Source organism: Mytilus californianus, unplaced genomic scaffold (genome assembly GCF_021869535.1).
Source record: "Mytilus californianus isolate M0D057914Y unplaced genomic scaffold, xbMytCali1.0.p SCAF_6, whole genome shotgun sequence".
NCBI classification, from domain to species: Eukaryota; Metazoa; Mollusca; class Bivalvia; order Mytilida; family Mytilidae; genus Mytilus; species Mytilus californianus.
In genome coordinates, this window is record NW_026262712.1 from 51,934,753 (window position 1) to 51,956,703 (window position 21,951).

Genomic DNA, 21,951 nt, shown 5'->3' on the forward strand with positions numbered 1-21,951 from the left:
GACAAAAACTAGGATTTCATGTGTCCGGACAATAACTTGAGTATAAGTCTATGGATCTGTATGAAATTGTACCACAAGGTTCCATACCAAAAAAAGAAGGTTGGGATGGATTTTTGGGGTAATGACCCTTAATGTTTGAGAAAACTGGCAAAAAAAAAACCCTTTTCTTATACTTTGTATAAATTGCTTATTTTTGATACATTTCAATAAGGTTTAATTCAAAGTCTTGCATTCTTGGGGTTCTTTAATATGCTGAATCTAACCATGTATTTAGAATTTTGATTTTGAGCAAGGTTTTCAAATTGGTTCATATTAAGGTCCAGAGTGTCCAAAATTAAACTTTTTGTTTGATTTTAACAAAATTGAATTCTGTGGGTTCTTTGATATGTGAAATCTAAACATGTATGTAGATTTTTGATTTTGGGCCCTGTTTTCAAGTAGGTCCAAAATTAAACGTTGTTTGATTTCAACAAAAATTGAATATATTGGGTTCTTTCATATGCTGAATCTAACCATGTTTTCATATTTTTGATTTTGGGCCCCATTATCAAATTTTCCACATTGAGGTCCAAAGATTCAAAAATTAAACTTTGTTTGATTTCATCAAAAATTGAGTTCTTGTGGTTCTTTGATATGCTGAATCTAACCATCTATTTAGATTTTAGATATTGGACTATAAAAGGTATATGTCCAATTTCAAATTTTTATGTTCTTAAACCACATTCATTTTCTAGTCAGAAACCTATGCTATGTCAAATATTTAATCACAATCCAAATTCAGAATTGTATTGCAAAATTAATAGATATTAAAAGTAGACTCATAATTAAAAATAGATACCGCATCATATTTTAAATTTAGAAAATATGTATAAATATAGTTTGAAATTTACTATTCATTAGTAGATATTTTGAAAAATAAAGGTAAGTTTTTCCGATTTTTTAATGATATTTTGAAAATTGATTTTTTTTAAAAATTTTTTGAATAACTTTATGGTAGTTTAATTTGTTATGATGTATAAATTTGTTTTCAGAATGCTATATATATTTTTTTTATGAAGTGAACCCTTTTAAAAACTTCGCTTATATTGTCCATTTATAAATAAATTAATTAAATTTTTGGTGTATTTGGATATTATGTACTTGAATATGCTTAATCTAATTGTGTATTTTAATTTTGGATATTGGACCATAATAGGTAAATCCAATTTCAAATTTTTCAGTTCTTCGACCACATTCATTCTGTGACAGAAAGGTATGTTGTGTCAAATATTTAATCACAATCCAAATTCAGAGCTGTATTAAGCTTTATTAAGATTGAATGTAGTGTCCATACTTTCAACTGTTCAGGGTTCACCCTGTGCGGTAGTATCAAGCTGCGGCCAGTGAAGCATTTTATCAAACCTTAATATGAGTTCACTTTAAAGTGTTAACATGGTTAATAAAAGGGATGTAATGAAACGTCCTTCAATAGGCTTCTTTATACATGTATCTAGTAGACAGCAACCCAACAACATTTCTTATAATCAAAATCTAATGTTGGTTCTGGCCTATGATTTTGCTGTAGGACTTTATCACTACCTATATACATATGTCTCGAAAAGTTTAAAGATTTATTATGTGTGTTATTAATTACTGCTTCAACTACCAGCTTATAAGTGTTTTAATTCTGTGTCTGTTTACGATATAAATATCTGCGTGATCCAATACCTTATTATCCTCTATGTTAAATGCAGTTTACAGGACACTAAGCAAACTGCTAATGTATAGAGTTATAAGTCTGCTCTTTATAACTAGATGTTATCTTTTGACTTAGTCTATATTCTGACTTTCAGAGTATCACACTTGTTCCTTTTCCCCAAATGTGACCTACCAAATTAGACTTATCACCAGATTTGAACTAACATGAGCAACACGAAGGGTGCCACATGTCGAGCATGATCTGCTTATCCTTCCTGAGCACCTGATTTCATTCACAGTTTGTGATGGGGTTCGTGTTCCTCAGTCTTTAGTTTTCTATGTTGTGTTTTGTATGCTGTTGTATTTCTTTTGGTCCTTTTTTTTTGCCATGGCATTGTCACTTTATTTTCTCCTAATGAATTTGGATGTCTCTTTGGTATCTTTCGCCTCTCTTCTATACCAATATGTGATAATTACGAATTGTTTAATTAAAACCAGGGGACAAAACAAGACAGCGCTGTATTAACAACAAAAGGCTACTGATAGTAGTTTGTGAAATCACAAGTGATATCACAACATCTGGTGTATTAGTTCAAAGTTTCAGTAAATTATCTATCTCATCAGTTATCTAGTCACAAGTATCAAAACTATATCTCAGATGTCATATTTCTTTGTGTGTTTAGTTCTTATTCAAATGTGAATATTCCATTTCAATCTATCTTTACAGTAAGTTTTAGAGGAGAGCTTCCACATGTAAACTAGTCTAGGGTTGTGGTTCCTACAGTGATAAAGGGTGCAACAGACAGACAGACAAAATGTAGCTTGCCCAACACCGACCTACTGATAGTGAAATATGTTTTTGCAACTCAAATTGCAATCACAAATTTATGAAAGTGCAAGAAAAAGATATCAGACTAAAAAAAGTGGTCCTGAATAATTTCCATACAAAGGGAAATAATCAGGGATACCTTTAATCACAAAAATTAACTTAGACCTGGGACAAGGCTTTTATATGTAATTAGATAAATCCATGAAATAAGATTTTTATTAAACAACACAATAAAGACAAAAACACAAATATTAAGTTTCATGACATTAGGAATAAATTCACTGACAAATCACCAGCAGTCTATAATTTTGCAATGTCTCAGGGCTTGCATATAAAACTATATTTTAAGACTTTAAATTTCTGCCTTTTAGTTCAAGTCATAGATTTAATGTGAGCCATAAAAGTGTCCTGTGAAAAAGTGTCCACCAGGACACTTTTTCACAGAAAAGGTATATTTAAATGTGTCCGATGCTATGAAAAAGTATCCATTCAATCGGACATAATTTCATCATAATATACTATTAAATTATGTCCTGTAAAGGTTGATTTTCAATAAGAGGACACTCTTTCACAGTAAAAAGTGTTTCTTAAAGGGAGATAATAAAAAAGTAATTGAAATGTTTTAGCTATATTTAATTTTCTAATACTAAAACAAACCAATTAAAAACCAGTTATAATTTGATATAAACAAAAATGGAAGGTGTTGAATTTCAAAGCATTTATATTCCTGTCCCAAACCCTGTTAAAAGAACAAGACAGGTCAAATGTAGGAAGAAAAGTATTTATGAGTACTATTCTTGAATATTGCATGATTTTGTAAATTGAAATGAATTACATGTATTATTATTCACATAGTTCATATTAAGTTCTGTTAAATGTATTACTGTTTAATAACACTATAGTGATGATCACATTTTGTATGAATTCAATACTCCAGTGTACATGATTGAGACAAAACCCCCATGCTAATTTTAAAACTTCAATTAAGATAAAGAACTGAAGCTATGTATACATTTTGTAGCCTAGGTATTGAGAGTGGACACTTTTTCACATGAAATACTGTCCTTTCTATGAAGGACACTTTTTCATATTGTCCTTTCTTTGAAGGACACTTTTTCACATGAAATACTGTCCTTTCTATGAAGGACACTTTTTCATATTGTCCTTTCTTTGAAGGACACTTTTTCACATCTATGGACATGATTTCATAGGTAAATATCGTCCGGGCGATATTTCATAATTTACATTATGTCCGTGGACACATTTTACTGTGAAAAAATGTCTGGTGCACATAATTTCATGGCGGACAATATTTAATCCTACATTAAGACTTGTATGAAAAGGTCAACAAAGTATAACCCTGATCTTTAATTAACTCCAGCAGATCTATAATTAACTAAACACCAAACAACTCACAAGCTAAACAGTAAAATACATCTTGTTATCCGCTGACTGACAAATTTAACTCAGCTCATTATTACTCAAATAGCTAGTGAATCCTTTTAAATAAACTATGTCTCAATATATAACTATTCAAAGTTATGCTATAAAATTCAATGTAAACACTGATCAAAGAGAAGCGAGTTTTAATCAACCAAAATATACATCTAATTGGAGAGGAGATTTCTTTCCTAAAAAATGTTGAAATACACATTTTCTTAAAATTCACTGAATGTAACACAAAAATTATGAAATATATTTCAACCACCACCAACCACTCCACACGAAAAGTTATGTTGAAAAAAATCTACACAAAGTGACAAAAAAGACTCTTTTCTTTTAAAATTTCAAAAGTGTTGTAATATGAATTTTATTTGTACTCGGATCAAAACAGGACAGATATGCTCAGCAAAGCCTCGCTTTCTATCTGTTTCTAAGCCTTGTACAAATTAAATTTATATTTCGAGACAATGTATCATGTATGGTTATTCTATATATAATGATATTTGAGGTGGTCATTTCTTATGTATACAGTAACTGAACAATACACTAATTGAGGGGTGGAAGATACCAAAGGGATATTTAAAACATACATCTATACTCTTGCCTGCATTTCTTTTCACATTCAATCTTCACATCAAATATCTCTACTCAGGAATATAATGATATGTGAGGTTGACATTAATTAGACAGTAACCCAACAATTCATATATACATCTATACACTTGTCTACCTTTCCTTTCCCTTACACTTTACGCCAAATATCACCACTGGTTATATATTAATAGTTTCATAGGCAAGTAATGCCATAAAATTCTCATTGTGTATGTCATCCATAAGATAAATCAAATTTGGTCAAGTATTTGCCAGTGTCATCACAAATAAAACCTGAAGACTCATTATATGTTTAAAATTAATACACTTAGGATACATCAGTCCATCCACCTCACTAATCAGTACTTTACTGTCCTGTCCATCTTTTGATCTTACTATTATTTTATTAGATACATAGTCTGCTACAAAAGTGTTTCCATAAGTATCTATACAAAGTCCCATTGGTCCTGATAAATCCTGTTTGTATTGCCAGATCTGTTCACCTGATCTATCATAATAGTATACTGCTTTACCAAGATAGTCACTATAGATTACTCTGTCATTACAGTAAACAAGGTTCAACAGGTTTGATATACTGTGAACTTGTATTGACTTTAGTGTATTCCCTTCCAAGTCTATAATACAGATCTCATTCTGATCCAAACCTATGGCAAGAGAATTATTGGAGAATGATAAACCTCTGCATTCTTTGTGTATTGTTATAACTTTGATAAATGTTTCATTCTCCATATCGAAGATCTTAATGGCTTTCTCATCAGGATAAGTTAAGGCAAAAGTGTTTTGATTGATCTGTGTAACACTGATGGCTTTATCTAATATTTTTAACTGTTTCTTAAGTTTTCCATTAGGAGTCAGTAGATAAACTTTACCCTTCTCTTCCAATACTATAATTCTTCCATCCATCAGACATATCATGTCACTAATAAAATTAATAATGTTCAACTTGATCTTTGTCACAATATTCATTGTAATGTTGTGTATATTGGATTGTTCTTGTGATTCTACTTGTGCTTCCATCCTCACACTTGTTTCTTTGTTCAAGTCTGTTTGTGTCTTAACAACCATTACTTCTCCAAAAGATTCTATTGATACTAGTTTGCGAAGTATCTTTTCTATTTCATTATTTTGCTTTATTTTGAAGTCAAATTCTTTGATCCTCTCATCATTTTCCAGATCGTCGACATATCTTTGACATTGATGAACTTTTTCTTCAATCTGATGTACATCTAGGAATGATTGAAGTTTTGAAGTATTTGTTGTGACTGTTTGCAAATGTTCTTTCATTTCCATCAAGTTTTTCTTTGTCGCTTCAACTTCAGAGATGAAATCTACTGCTTTTGATTTTTCCTGATTCCAAATGGTATCTGTTTCTTGGCATAATGTCTTTTCCAGGTGGTCTAAATGTTTATTTATTTTCATTCGAATGTCTCTAAGTGATTTCTTCATGCTCATATTCTGATGTTCTACTGTTTTTATGTTTTTTGATTTGTTGTTTACTAATTGGTCCAAAAAAGATAAGATAGAATTAATGTCTCTCTCTACAGTTCCCTTAGATTTTTCAATTTTAGTTGTCTCTACTACACCTGCTTGACTTTTTATTCCAGTGCATTTTGAATGACTAAGGGAAATGCATACATCACAGCAAGGCATTAAATGACTGGGGCAGTACAGGAGGAATTGTTGACCGTGTTTGTCACTTTCTGTTTTGATAGCTCGGACGGATGGTTTATAACTTTTTATATCAATTGTCTTATGATCACGTGTTCCTTTGGACCGTTTATGATGACTTGAACATGTTGAACATAATCCTTCATCACAGTTGTAACACCAGACGTCAGCTTTTATGTTAACTGTTGCTTGTTGACAAGGTCCACATGGTATAGGTTTACTAGATGCCATGCCCTAAACATATATAAATCATAAGTTATTTTAGCCTGCTTGGCCCAGTCCTCATAGTTCACCAATTATCTATATATGAAAAAATCGTAATACATGTACATTTTCCTGATATAATAGTATTTCCTAGAGCATTACTCTTGCTAGGCTGGTTTCAAATGGTATTTGTTTTTATTGAAGACTTGATGCAAATTGTCTTTGTACTAGTACTGTATGCATATATTATATAGCCTTGTTCCGAGGGTCGACATGGTTTATTTGATGACCTAATATAAAAGTAAGGAGATGATATGGTATCATCGCTAATAAGACAACTTACCACCAGAGACCAATTGGATGAGTTAAAATAACTGACCTGAAAAGGAAAAATTATGATCTCCGTCATGCATTATTATGTAAATTAACCATAAAATTTTAGTCGAGAACAACTGACATATCCCATATGTAGAATCATTTTATAGTACATGGTGGTCTGATGCAGACTGACATAGAAATACCGGGCACCCATCTGTCTGGTACCGGAATTTGATGAACTTTGGACTGAAGCTTGTTTATGACAAAAATACAGTATCCAGAGCAAAATGTTGAAAATATTTATTTACATTTTTACCGTATTTTATTTTTCTGATAGATGGACTTTTTATTACAGTTTTAACATTTACTGACAGTCTGGGATTAATTTTTTTTGGACATTATTTGTTTTTTAACCTTCATGGATTGTTATAAAACTTGGACAGAAGCTAATCTTAAAGACCAAGAAATAGTATCTAAAGAGAAAGTTTGAATCTTTTTTAACATTCTGTATTTTACTGATAAATGGACTCCCTTTTTAAGTCAACATTACACTTTAACACTAAGCAGCAATCGTAGGCGAGACATCGGGTTCTGTAGAACCCCTTACACATTTTATCATCAATTTCTGGCAGAAGTTTGAAAATTAGTGCTGATCAACAATTTAAAAAGAGTAAGGACCCTTGGATTATATGGAAAATTGCGTTGTTAGCGCTCTTATGTGAACAATTCTTTCCAGATTTTTATGAAGTTTATATCATAGATTTATATCAGCAATGTCTGGAACAAGTTTGAAAATCAGTGCTGATCAATAATTTCAGAAGAGTTATGTCCCTCGGAAATATTGATTAGATGGAAATTGCATTGTAAGCACTCTCACCTGTATCATTTATGCAAGATTTGTACAAATTTATATCAGCAATGTCTTGGAAACAAAAATCAGTGCAAAACAAATACTTTTAAAAGAGTAATCCTGATAGGAAATATTTATTATATCAGAAATTGCATTGCATTTGCTCTGTAGCCTTCATTTCTCTAAGATATTCATAAACATTTTAAAGAACAAACAAAAAGTTGTTTTTTTTAGTTATTGCCCTTTGACAGATAAAATATGTGTTACGCGGGGACATTAGAACTCTTTTATTTTCTGTTTTTTGGTCTTTGTGCCATTTGTCCATCCATTCATTCGTTCATTCCTCCATTTGTCTGTCCGTTTGTTTATATCAGGAAAAGTTTTGGTTTAAGGTTGATTGTGGCCACATTAACTTGAAACTTAGTACATATTTTCATTATAGAGTAAATTGTTTGATATATATGACAGTTTCATTCACAGCAATAATTTTGCTGTGTTAGATTTACATTACATCAATTAATGTCTCTTCAGTAATGTTCAAGTCCAAAATATTTTAAAAACTAAAACCTAACACAAATGTTGAAGAGGTGATTAAACAAAAAAGTACTAAAAGTAAACCCAAACCCTCATAAGGAATCAGAGGTATGCATGAGGGAATTATATTTAAAAAAGAACTCCACAATTTTATGCATTTTTTGTGTGTAACAGCAAATTTCAATATAACAATATTCATATTCTAATGATCTTTCATACCTGTATCAAGGTACTGGCTACTTGGCTGATGATTACCATGGGGACTAACAGTCCACCAGAAGAGGTATCTTATCAATGGTATTAATGATATTTACGGTACTAATTTTACTGGACCAGATACAAATTTCGACAGTTAATGTATATTCAGTGATACTTAAAGCCAAACAAATTGAAAGTCCAAATCTTATATAAATATTGAAGAGCTAATAAAATAAAAAAGGAACAAAAATAAATAGGGTTTTGAGGAGTAATACATGTTCCACCATTGTTTTTCCCTACTAGTCTTTGTTAAATTGGCATTTAAAAAAAAATGTGCAGTTTGTTTTTTTTCAAATGAAGAAATATTTGGAATGGGTGATGTTTTATCCTGTCCAATACTACAGTTAAAATTTCATATAACATTTCATTACATGTAAGGTAGTAACCATCAACGGAAGTAAACCGATCAAATTTTCACTCCATTTTTTCCGTTTACAAGCCTAGTCTCAAACTTAGTCATTTTTCTTGTACTAAAAGTCAGAAAGGAGGATGTTACATATTCACAAAAATCGGTAGTTGGACTTCTTCCTTCTCACTTGCTATACATTTGAAAACATGGTTTATACTTCTACAGTTTAATGTCCCTAATGCAATAAATAACATATTTTAGTATTGTCAAATATTTAATCAATACAGGGATGTTGAACTTGGTGAACACTGGAAATAGAAAGTTGAACTTGGTGACTACTGAAACTGGAAAGTTGAAGCCTTTTGGCTGGACATTGAGTCCTGCAAGTGTAGACATTCAGAATATAAATAAAAAATTATCATACATAGTGTTAAATTTATAATTCCTAATAGTCAGACAGGACATCATTTGTGTCTTACAGACGGCACAACAATTTCAATTTGTACTTCAACAACGCTGTTTGTCAAATCTAAAGCATGTGGAACTATACTCATGCATGTGGCAGAGCAGAGGGGGGCATCGTCCATATCTAGTTTTAAGTTTACGATTAGGTCAGATTATGGGGAACCACTAATGTTAAGTCCGTGATATTTGTTATGCAGTTATATTAACACATCTCATTTCCATGAAAATTATTTGGCCCTGCCCCCTCAGTCATGGTCTATTGACTTTGATACTTTTGCTTAGTTTACATGTATTAGTTTGTGATTATTATCACATGGAATGTATCATTTTTGGGCCATTGCATGAAGATGTAAGAAATAAAAAAAATCAATTAGAAAAACAAACTTTACTTATAGAAGTACCTATTATGGTATAATCAAAATGTTTTTGATTGTCTGTTTGTGAGTTTTTTTCAAGTCTTACTATTTATTTGTTGACCAATAAAGAAAAAACAATCTGAATTTTAGTTTTATAAAAATTAGAAGATGTGGTATAATTGCAATGAGACAACTCTAATTTAGTATATTTACTAATTGAAGACAGTCCGTTCCATTTGAAAAAGAGTATATCTGGCCAAGAATCGGCTGTTCCTATTTTGTCTCGCTTGACGGGTTCAAAAAGTGAGACATAAGTATGCTGTTTCCGGCGTCGGCGGCAGCGGTGGCGGCGTCAACAATGTATTAGTTTGTGATTAAGTCTAGTTCATTGAGAACCACTAGTAGTAGGTAAATGAAATTTACATGTATTAGTTTGTGATTAGACCAGTTTATGGGGAGTCAGTAGTGCTAGGCCAATGTTAATTGGTATGCAGTTGTATAAGCATTTGCAAATCTCATTTCCATGGGGAATAGTTGGCCCCACCCCCTCAGTCATGGTCTATTGACTTTGAAACTTTTGCTTAGTGTACATGTATTAGTTTGTGATTTGATCAGTTTAAGATGAACCGCTAATGTTAAGTCAATGATATTTGGTTTGAAATTTATTAGCATTTGCAAGTCTCGTTTCCATGGAAATTATATATAGCCCCACCCCCTCATCATGGTTTATTGACTTTGAAACTTTTATATAGTATACAAGTTAATGTTTGTGTTTAGGTGTGTTTTAAAGGGACGACTTAATATAAGTCAATGATATTTGGTATGCAGTTGCATTAGCATTGGCACTTCTCATTTCTATGGAGATTGTTTAGCCATGTACTTTCAGTCATGGTTCATTGACTTTGGACATTTTGGACCCCTAAAATTTGATGTGGGCTACTAAAATTTCTGCTTTTCTTGTATTGAACTATATATATTGGCTGTGGGCTACCATGCCAAAATTTTAACTTCAATCCCTTTGAACATTTGCATAACTTAAATGTTTAAGTGTTGCTCTGTTAATATCAACATCTGCATTATTAAAATTACAAAAAGGCGAGACATATCTCTGTGTCAACAGTTTATGGTCCAGTCCATTAAAAATAGTGTTGCTCCTTATTAGTCAAGTCCAGTTTATAAATATTTTAACAAGTGACTTCTTTTCTATAAGATCAATAAATCAGTCTCCAATAATAAAATGATTTAGAGCTAAATAAAAGTCAAAGAAACTAATGTTTGAATTGAAAATGATTTCAATTAATTTTGACCCGTTGTTAGTGATTACAGATTTGTGTTTATTTGTACATAGAGTTCATCGATCTGAAAACTGAACTGAAGCTATCTTAAAAAATGTATTCACATTTCTGGTACTAAATCATTTTATTTTTGATAACTTGTTTCATGAATGCTACCTCCTAGTATAACCCTAATATATTGTCAAATGAATGTTGTTATTTTTTCTTTGATGATCCAAATAGATCCACATCTGCATAGTTATTCATTGATATAATATTTATATTTGGACTTGAGATAGAAAGGAGAAGGTGCAATAAGGCAAATTTGTTTGGCCCCTTGAAAATTGAAAATCAGAGAGTTTTACAAATCATCTATCAAATCACATCCTTCAGATGTTCACAAGACTGTCGTCAGAAGAGAATCCAGCCAGTTTGAAAAGGGGGGTTTCAACCCGGGCACACCATGAATCGTAATTTAAATTTCTTTATTAAATCGAATAATAGGGTGATTGCAACCCCGGAACACCCTCCTTGGATCTGCCAATGGTCAGATATCAGTATTTATATTTTTATACGCCCTTTTACGGAACTTATTATGGTATATCGTTGTCAATTCGTCCGTCTGTCCGTCCGTCCGCCCGTCTGTCCGTTCGTCATTCTTTCTGTCCGTCGTCAACACGTCGGACAATAACTCGAAAACGCTTTAACCAATCTGCATGAAACTTTGGCGAATTGTTTATATCTATTGACGTGAGCTCTCTTTCGATTTTACGTTTCAGAGTTATGGGGTTTTATTCATTAAAAAAGGGTGATTTTCCAGTTTTCGGACAATACCTCTCTTAAGTTTTTTTTTTATAAATTTCTGAAATGACATTGAAGAAATATGGAACTTTATTCTTTGAAAAAGCGACGGGCGTATCATGCGCTCATGGCGCAGCTCTTTGTTGCATTTTGTCTTACCTCTTGGCATAAGGCTTTTAACTTCTTATATTAAGCTGCCAAAATTTAAAATAGCCTGATTTGAGAATAATATTGTCCTCGTATGTAAAAACCATTATTAGCAATGTCTCACAAAAGAGCTTGGAATAAACAGTACAACTGGTAATCCTACATATTCCTTAACATCATTTACAAAGGATGAAATTTTACAAAATCACAAATCTTTCATTTGGTATTAACATCAAAGAAAACGAAGAAAATCTACCGTCATTATACTGGATACCAAAACTTCACAAAACTCCGTATAAAGAACGATACATAGCTGGTTCATCAAGATGTTCGACTAAACATCTTTCTAAAGGGTTGACTACTTTTCTTTCACCAGTGGTGTCAATCAGATGTGGATTCTAAAAAATTCTAACGATCTACTGCTAAATCTCGGATCACAATCTCTGCAATTTTGAAGCAACATCAAGACCTTTGATTTTTCTACGCTTTACACAACTATTCCCCATGCTCAACTGAAAGATCGACTTCATCATCTCATTAAACAGAGCTTTTTCTATAAAAATGGGAATCGTAGATATAAATTTCTTGTTTTGAGTTATAATAATTCTTATTTTGTGAAGAACCACACTGATTCTATCAGCAAATACAGTGAAATGATATTATCAAAATGCTGGACTTTTTAATCGACAATATATTTGTTGAGTTTGGAGGATTGATATTTCAACAGACAGTCGGTATTCCAATGCGTACTAATTGTGCACCCCTTCTGGCCGACTTGTTTTTGTACTCGTATGAAACAGAGTTCATTCAGAACCTTCTAAAAGACAAAAAGAAAAAGCACCTTGCAAAATTCTTTAATTTTACTTTCAGATATATCGATGATGTCCTATCACTGAATAACCCATATTTCAGTCAGTACTTGCATCTCATATATCCCAGTGAACATGAAATTAAGGATACTACTGATACAAGAAGGACTGCTTCATACCTTGATCTTTTCCTCAATATTGACACAGATGGACGACTCCACACTAAAATCTATGACAAACGGGATGATTTCAACTTCCCAATCATCAATTTCCCATTTTTCAGCAGTAACATACCCTCTGCTCCGTCGTATGGTTTTTACATATCTCAATTGATACGTTATGCTCGTGCATGTTCACACTATAAGGACTTCATATACAGGAGTGTGCTCCCTACGCAGAAACTTCTCCAACAGAGTTATGAGGGGAAAAGATTAAAAATGACACTCCGTAAATTTTATGGACACCATCACTAATTGGTTGATCTATACGATGTGTCTGTGTCTAAACTAACGAATGACATTTTCACCACGTCTTAGATTGTGGTTTAACATCTATGTTGTCTGTCTGCTAAGTACCGAACGTGACCTATTCCCGAATATGACTGTTAAACCGAGTGTTAATTTGCATTGCTATACGACGTGTCTCGGTGTTTTGTACATTCAACATTCATGTATTTATTTTTGATGTTTCTGTTATGGTTTCAGTTGGATAATGTGTTATGTCTTGTCGTTTGTAGTCCAAATAATTATAAAATTGCCTTTCAATACCATCATTGTCATGAAAATTGTTAGGACGAGTATAGTGAAAATAATTGTATAAAGTTCGAGATTGCATGTTAGTTACGTAAGCGCGTCACTGTTTTTGATATCCTGTGGTGTCTGTCGTTGATGGAATATGTTCGTTGTTGTTCTGCGGTTTGCATGTTGTGTCGACTATTATATCATTTGTTTGTGCATTTCTCTGTGATGAATGTTCTGACGTGTGTTGGTGCTGTATTTCTGTCACGTAGTGTTGTCATTTTTGCGATATTTTTTAACATTGTCATGAAGGGGGAGGTTTGGCTAGCCATTAAACCAGGTTCAACCCACCATTTTTTTCTTAAAATGTCCTGTACCAAGTCAGGAATATGGCAGTTGTTATCAAATAGTTCGTTTCTATGTATGTTGGCGTTTGTTTTTGTTGCACTTCAGTGTTCCTGTTGTTCCTTTGTTTTCCTCTTATAGTTGATGTGTTTCCCTTGGTTTTAGTTTGTAACCCGGATTTGTTTTCTCTCAATCGATTTATGACTTTTGAACACCGGCATACTACTGTTGCCTTTATTTGAGACCTTGTCATAAATATTTAGATAAGAGCAACAGCTTAACCCCCTCCCCCCAACAAAAACAAATGTGTTTTATAATGATGTTAATGTTTTCAAAATACCTTTTTGGGTAAAGCTCTTGTTCATATATATCTTCACCAAAAAATTATGTGTGAAAATGCATTTTAGGTAAAATATGCATTTTCGACATGTTTATTAGGTCATAGTGACATCCCAAGTGATTTTTCTGAATTTAAGTTTCCACATAATAATCTGTTCATTTATCAATAAACAAAATTTTGAAAGGCTTGAATGAGTTTACTATTTTGTGATATTAGGGTCCAATGTATGGCTCTTATCATACTTCCTCCTTTCATAGTTAAAAAAATATGGTCCCAAAAATCTGTAAAATTGACATCTATGCAAACGTTCAACTTGAAAACAGCATTTTGATAGTTTTCAGGAGAAAAAAAAGACTCAGAATCTGGAGTTTTAGTTATTTTACTGAAAATTTATGATAAATTTTTTTTAAATTGTTTGTTGACGAGATAGATAAGTGAAAATATATGTTACCACAGCTGTTTGTACATTGATACCAGTTACAAAACAAATCATGAAAATCTGTGCATAAAATGTGTCTTAATTTTAGTGGCCGAATTCTGACACAGAAAACATCTTTACATGTCTACTGGCGTTATGGGTAGCAAAGTAACCTGTATGACAAGGGAGTAAACTCAACTAGACATATAGATGCTTTTCAAAGAATGTGATTGATAAGTTGTTATCAATATCATGAGCCTTGAATATTATTTTTATCTAGATAAATCTGCAGTTGCTGCACTGTTAGAACGGTTTTATGAAGTAGGTCAAGGAAAGATAACATTAGATGGCGAAGATATTAAAGATTTGGATCCATCATGGCTCAGAGGCAGAGCTATAGGCTTTATCAATCAAGTAGGTTTTAATGCTGTCATAATTAAGTGACATACTTAGCAGAGCAGCAACAAATGATAATTTTCACCAATGACCTCACAAACATGAGACAAAATAACGTTCAAGGAAACAACCTTTTATAAAAGGAACAGCTAGTGTTTTCATTGCTGTTCTTCTTTCAATATAACATAAAATATACTAATTTCATTTCGTTATTTTTCGCCTTGGGTTGCTATCTCATTAACTTATACCCCTGGTCTTCTTTGTTCATTCGTACTTGTTTATAGTTACCTCCTTTAAAAAAAAAAGGTATACATGCATCTATAGGATACAATTTGAATGTACTGTAAAACCACTAATGTTTTTTTGTAGTTTCGTCTCTAAATGGATTTCATTGAGATTGATTTTTATAGTTTTCTAGTTTGTAAATGTATTTTTCTATGTAGGCTAAATTAAATGTCGTGGGGGGTTTTAATATCGTGGATATTATATACCCACGAAATAAACGAAATAAAAACTTTAACGAATATTTCTGCTTTTACAGTATATATGATTAACGTATACCACATATAATAATACAGCGAAAGACTGGAAATAAGCTAGTGTCAAAGGAACAGGTCTCTTATCACATTTTTGAAAAGTTTTCAACCTTGAACTAGGCAGTAAAAACAATACATTTATATCAAGTTAGCTTAAAGTATCAATGTAAGGTCGATACTCATTAATAACATGTAGGAACAAATGATGTATGGAAGAAATCAAGGGATAATATGAATTATTATTCTTCAATGTCAAGATGAGGTTCTGATTGGTTGATATGCGGGAGACAATTTAGTCTATCCCATGGCAAACACTCTATTACCCATCACAGAGAATCTTGATCATGTGTGCGCTTTACTAAATATGGATGAGTGTTATGTACAAGATGTCATATTTTATTACTTTGAATTTGAAATTAAACAGACAGTAATAAAAGAACATTCAGTATAATAAAGTAAATTGTTACCCCTCGAAAAGGCATTGTCAACATTAACTTCGCAGTGGTAAACAATGTTTTTCTCGGGGTAACAATCTGCTCTATCACCCTCTCAGCTATGTGCTTTTTATATAATGACTGGGGAATAACTTCTTCAAAGGCTGACATTTGTTGCTTGATAAAAGAGTTTTCATATTTTTATTATACCTTTGAAAATATACACAATATACCAGTACATCAAGATGTCTCAGTATTTGTATGAAATGTGACAAGTTAAATCTATGTTGAATTTGGCTTAAAAAATCCAGATTGAGGTATATATTTGACACAGCTTTGCTTTAAATGAATATAGTGAAATCATAAAAAGTTTACCATAAGCACTTTTAACAGTATTATTTGCCACCAGTGTAATGGAGAATATAAGATATGGGAGACCAGATGCTACAGACTTAAAGGTATTGGCATAATAATGATTATTTAAGTACCAGTAACAAAAAGTTTCAAAGCATTTAAACATTTTTGTATTCTGTTTTATCATATAAATTTCTAATTGTCACCTCTTGTGGTATAATTCAGATTTTATTTCGTTTATGTACTGGTTTGAATGTTTGTCTACAGACATTTAAACAATTATTTATGAACATATTACAGTAGTCTATTCTGGATTCATTTATTTTCGTGGGTACCAATTTTCGTAGATTGAGGAAAACTAGCATTTACATGGATATTTAATTTTGTTGTTTTGGCAATAACTGACTACATTCTTTTAGAAAATTTGTAATTCGTTGAATATTAAAATTCGTAGTTATACTGTACCCACGAAATCCAAGGAAATTGGTATCCAACGAATATTAATTAATCCACAGTATTATTAGCTAAACACATTTTGGTGATTGCAGTGTTCATTCATTGTGTTGACTTTTTCGCATTGAATAAAGCATTGCATTAATTTGTGAATTTACTGGACTTGTTGATGAAAGGTTTTCTGTTTTATGATTTTAAGGATACTTTAAATCTCCTCAGGTGCTCTAACTTACCTTCCAGTTTCCTTTTTATTGAAAAATATCCACTGGAAAACTTCGCCACAGAAATAAATGGCTACATGTTCTGAATGCTGATTAAATTTTGATTAAAAAGATGTCAACGTTTGGGAAAGCAGAATCATGTCAAACAGGCCAATGGTTCTGTAATAAAAAAAAAACATGTATAAAAAAAGAAGATGTGGTAGGATTGCCAATGAGACAACTTTCCATCACAAACCAAATGAAGTAGAAGTTAGAAACTTAATATTTTAAATATCACAGCTGTTACGCACTGTAAATTCAGAAATTATTGTGTGGTTTTTATGATAATGCAAATATTGCAACTGTGTGAGTATCGCAATAATAAGAACTTGCATTCTGATAAACGATACATATATCTCATTCTGTATGAAGATTTTCCTAATCTTGCTTTTTGTCCTCTATTAAAAATTCACAATAATAAATGCATGCAATAGTTTCTGAATTTACAGTATATGCTCACAATGATTTTAATAGAGTAGGATAAAGACAACAAATTGCTGAATAAAGTAGTTACCTATTGTTTGAAATATTCTGTTACAGAAAAGAAACTAGCTAACGAGAGTCTATAATGAATGTGCTCTTTAATATGTTTTACATATTGACAGGTTTTTGAGGCATCTGATCTTGCCAATGCTCACAGTTTCATCACAGTGTTTCATGAGGGATATAAAACTGTACTGGGAGAAATAGGTGTCACTGTCTCGGGAGGTCAAAAACAAAGGATAGCCATAGCCAGGGCTCTCATTAAAAATCCATCAATATTAATACTAGATGAAGCTACAAGGTAAAATTGTATGCTGCTAATACGTTTTTCCATTGCTGCAAGTTTACAATGGTGGAAGAAAAGGTTGAATTTTATAGGTTGCACTTCTGTAAATATAGACAATGCAATTTCCCATAGAAACTCATTTAAGGCAAAAACTGTTCCACTTTTACTATGAAGTTTCGTAAAAAATCATATCCTATAATGGAAAGTTCATATGCACTACTAATTATTTCAAAGGTCAAAATATAGGGCTTTGCAGCATATTTTCAACTTTGTATGCTTTGAACTTCTAAAAGCTTAAACTTATATCAAAATTCTGTACTACCCCTCCCTTCACTTTGGGTCTTCCTTAGAATTCAATCTAGCTGCTATCCATGTGTATTTATACTGGTAACATTCCAAAGTAAAATATCTACAAGATGAAACATAGAAATCACATCCGGGAACCAGTAGGTAAACAAAACAAAATATCTATGAATATTATATATCTCCCCAAAAGAGGCATGGTTTGTGAAACAGCTGTATTTACAAAGTGCAATCTATAAGTTAGTATTTTTTACTTGGTCATGTCAAAGTTACCAAGGATTTTCATTGATGGAGGTTTTTCTTAGACACTTATTTTGTTGTGTTGACTGATACTTAATGCAAGTCTAAAGGCAATTTAAATTATATATATATATGTCAGTTTCAAGCGCACATGTTCCTTGTGTGTTACAATGTATAATTGTCTTGTATAAAATCAAAATAAATGAAGATTATTTCAGATTCAAATTTTTTAAAAATAATTATCTGCAAAAACATAACAATTTTCATCAATAAGATTTAGATTTTCATTCTCCACAATGCATCAGATTCTGAAACCGCTGAGGATGGTGTTGATTTTGGAACATTAAAATATTTCAACATTGCCTGCACTGTTATGTAAATATAATCTAAGGTTGATCATCACAACCTGTTTAACTGTTAGTCATTTATTCAACCCAATAGGAGCTAGGTTATCGATTACTGTTAGTAAATTAGAATTTCAATGATTTCAATGATTTCAATGATTTTTATTATAAAGCATGATAGAGATCCTCATTTACTTTACTAACACTCGCTCTATCTACATATGACGATATGATCTCAATGAGCATCCATGCAAGTACCATTACCTTTGTTTACACTAAACAATCTTGGCTGAACCAACTCTCAGAGCAAAAGGATTGGTCATGAAACAGATCACATGACAAAATAAAGAGTTCAAGATTATTTTTCTCTTTGGAGAATTTGGCATTCAAAAGTGCATTCAATATGCATTTGAAAATCAACACAAAGAAATTCTGTCTATACATTCTATAAGAGGAAAAATTAGTAATGCTAGAAAATCAATAAATTTGTTCCTTTACTATTATAGATATATATTGATATTTTTATACCAAATATGTTATTAATTATTCTATTACTATTATAGATATATATATTGATATTTTTATATCAAATATGTTATTAAAATTTTAAAATATATACAAACATATATTGTTTTCTTCATTTTTTCAGTGCTCTTGATGCTGAATCAGAAAGAATAGTGCAGGAAGCTTTGAATAATATGATTAAAGGTAAAGTTTTTATAAAATTATCTATTTACAGTATGACTTTATAAATTGAGAAAAAGACGAAATGTGAATAATTTAAAAACAGTACAGATTATAAATTTTTACGAATTTATTTATCATAATTCCCAGTAATAACAAATGAAAACTGTCCCTTCTGGAAGAAATGTTTTTGTCAGTTAAAATTTAAATACCCAGATTAAACATGGGCACCCTAAGTAAGTTGTAGTGTACTGCGTATACACTTTCACGGTCCTACAATATGTCGATATATATATTTTGTTATTGCACAAGATCATGTTTTTCTCTAACTTTTAATGACATCTACACTAAATCCATTGGATGTTGGATGTGTACTGATTGATGTTTTAGCCTTAGGTACATGTTTTTTTTTATTAGTTGTTATTGGCTTTGAAATAGCTGTCAGTAACTGCGAGTACTCTCAGATCTTACTTTTTGTTATTTTTGTTGTTATGGATATATGAAGACCCTGCCACGTCTGGTCTGTGTTTTTGATAGATATTTTTCTGCTTTGTATCAATCTGATTAGTTTAGCCTTTTCAACTGATTTTTATAGTTTGTTCTTATGTTGTGCTGTAACACCAAGGTCACAGGTTAAGGAAGGGTTGACCGCTAACAAACATGTTAAACCCCGCCATATCCTTTATGTGTCTGTTCCAAGTCAGGAGCCTGTAATTTAGTAGTTGCGGTTGGTTCATGTCTGTCATATTTTTTTTCCAGGAGCCTGTAATTTAGTGGTTGTTGTTGGTTCATGTCTGTCATATTTGTTTTTTTCGTAAATTGTTTTGTTATAAATCAGGCCGTTATTTTCATATTACTTCCATGGTTTTCTCAATAGAACAGTTTCTTATTTTTCATGTCCGGGCCTTTTATAGCCGACTATACAGTTTGGGTTTTTCTCATTGTTGAAGGCAGTACAGTTGCCTTTAATTACTTACATCAACTTCATTTGAACTTGGGTGAATAGTTGTCTCATTGGCAATCATACTTCATCTCCTTATTCTTATATTGAAGGAGAAAAAAAGTCATAAGCAATTTATATTTATTATAATTAGCTTTAAATAAACTGAAAATTATGCGACAATGAGACAACTAAAAACCAAAAACCACTTGATAAGAAAGTAAACATCTCAGATCTTAGATCTCAGGGTATCGATTTTTTTGGGACAGAAATTTTAATATCAGAACAGAACAACAGATATTTTTGTAAAAGAAAACATTTTTTTTTTATTGCAATATTTTACTGACTTAACTATTTTTATACCTCCGTCCGTCCGTCGTCAACATGTTGGACAATAACTCAAAAACGCTTTGACTTATTTTCATGAAAATTTGGTGAATTGTTTATATCTATTGATGTAAGAACTACGTTTCGATTTTTATCATTTTACATTTTACATATATGAGTTATGGGATTTTATTCATAAAAAGGGGGAATTTTCCCGTTTTCGGACAATAACTCAAAAATCCTTTCAGCAGTTCTCATGAAACTTTGGTTACTGGTTTATATATATTAAAATAAACTCCCTGAAGTTTTTTTTATAAATTTCTGCTATGACGTTCAGGGGTAATCATGCGCTCCTGGCGCATCTGTTTATTCACTATTGAATAAATTTGCAATTCATATTATCTCCTTAATGTATTGTATTGTTGTCTTTCTTATTCATATAGTTGTCACACTGCATGCTATGTTCATTATATTGTTAATTGTACCTGCTAAAAAAGGACAGTTTGATATGCTTTGTACTGAATGTTTATACCCACGCTTTAAAAATGTGAGGGTAAAATGTTTTACCTCTGTCTGTTCGTCCATCCATCCGTCCATCCGTCCCATGAATATTATTTTTCGTCGCAGCTTTCTCAGAAACTACATCATAGGAATTTCTGAAATTTGGTTTCAGGGTTTATATAAGTCAGCTATACCGTGTTATGCGTTTTCAGATTCATCACTCAACAACTTCCTGTCTACCAAAATATTTGGGCGGGTTAAAAAAGTGGGGGTATACTGTTTTACCTCTGTCTGTCCGTCCATCCATCCGTCCGTCCGTCCATCCATCAGTCCGTCCATCCGTCCCATGAATATGTTTTCGTCGCAGCTTTCTCAGGAACTACATCATAAGGATTTCTGAAATTTGGTTTCAGGGTTTATATAAGTCAGCTATTATGTGTGATGCGTTTCATCACTTAACAACTTCCTGTTTACCGAAATATTTGGGCGGGGGCATCATCAGTGAGCAGTAGCTCGCAGTTTCACTTGTTCAGAATTTCTGAATCCTATGTTGTTTATGTGTAACTATGATATAATAAATCATTAGAATAAAAATATGTTTTAAAAAAAATTGAGCATACAGATATATAACAAAATTTATCAGAAGACCATTGCCTTAATGAAATAGACATCAACATTTAAAAAAAAAAATTCCTATCTTTTAAAAACAAAATGTTGGTTGATAATTAAATTAATTGATAAAAAAATATTATACTAGGTTGGTTTAATTCGTGTAAGTCAACTATGTTTGGTGTACTGAAAACTTCTGTAAAGATATTATACCCCAGCAACAATGATTATCTTTTATTATTGGGAGAGGGGTATATATTATAAAATTCACCAGTCTGTCTGTCTGCTCTTTCCGTCTGTCCATGTATGAGCGCATTTCCTCTAAAATGGCCAAACATATATTGTTGAAACATCATACACTTGTAGA

At 31.8% G+C, this 21,951-nt stretch overlaps 2 protein-coding genes across 5 annotated transcripts in view; one reads left to right on the top strand and one right to left on the bottom strand.

The window, feature by feature from the left end:
* The window catches only part of LOC127705224 (uncharacterized), a 40,762-nt gene extending 33,979 nt beyond the window's left edge, over positions 1-6,783 (bottom strand). The window contains exon 1 of the mRNA XM_052209542.1: positions 5,206-6,783. Within this exon, the coding sequence (XP_052065502.1) occupies positions 5,206-6,460 (1,255 nt within the window). The 5' untranslated portion in view covers positions 6,461-6,783. The remainder of the gene's footprint in view (positions 1-5,205) is intronic.
* The window catches only part of LOC127705222 (mitochondrial potassium channel ATP-binding subunit-like), a 99,556-nt gene that overhangs the window by 73,283 nt on the left and 4,322 nt on the right, over positions 1-21,951 (top strand). Inside the window, exons 14-15 of one of the 4 annotated variants that reach the window (XM_052209541.1) lie at positions 17,473-17,651; positions 19,173-19,231. The exons of 2 other annotated variants lie outside the window; for them this stretch is intronic. In XM_052209541.1, the coding sequence (XP_052065501.1) occupies positions 17,473-17,651; positions 19,173-19,231 (238 nt within the window). The remainder of the gene's footprint in view (positions 1-17,472; positions 17,652-19,172; positions 19,232-21,951) is intronic. One more of the 4 variants, XM_052209540.1, reaches the window with a different exon arrangement.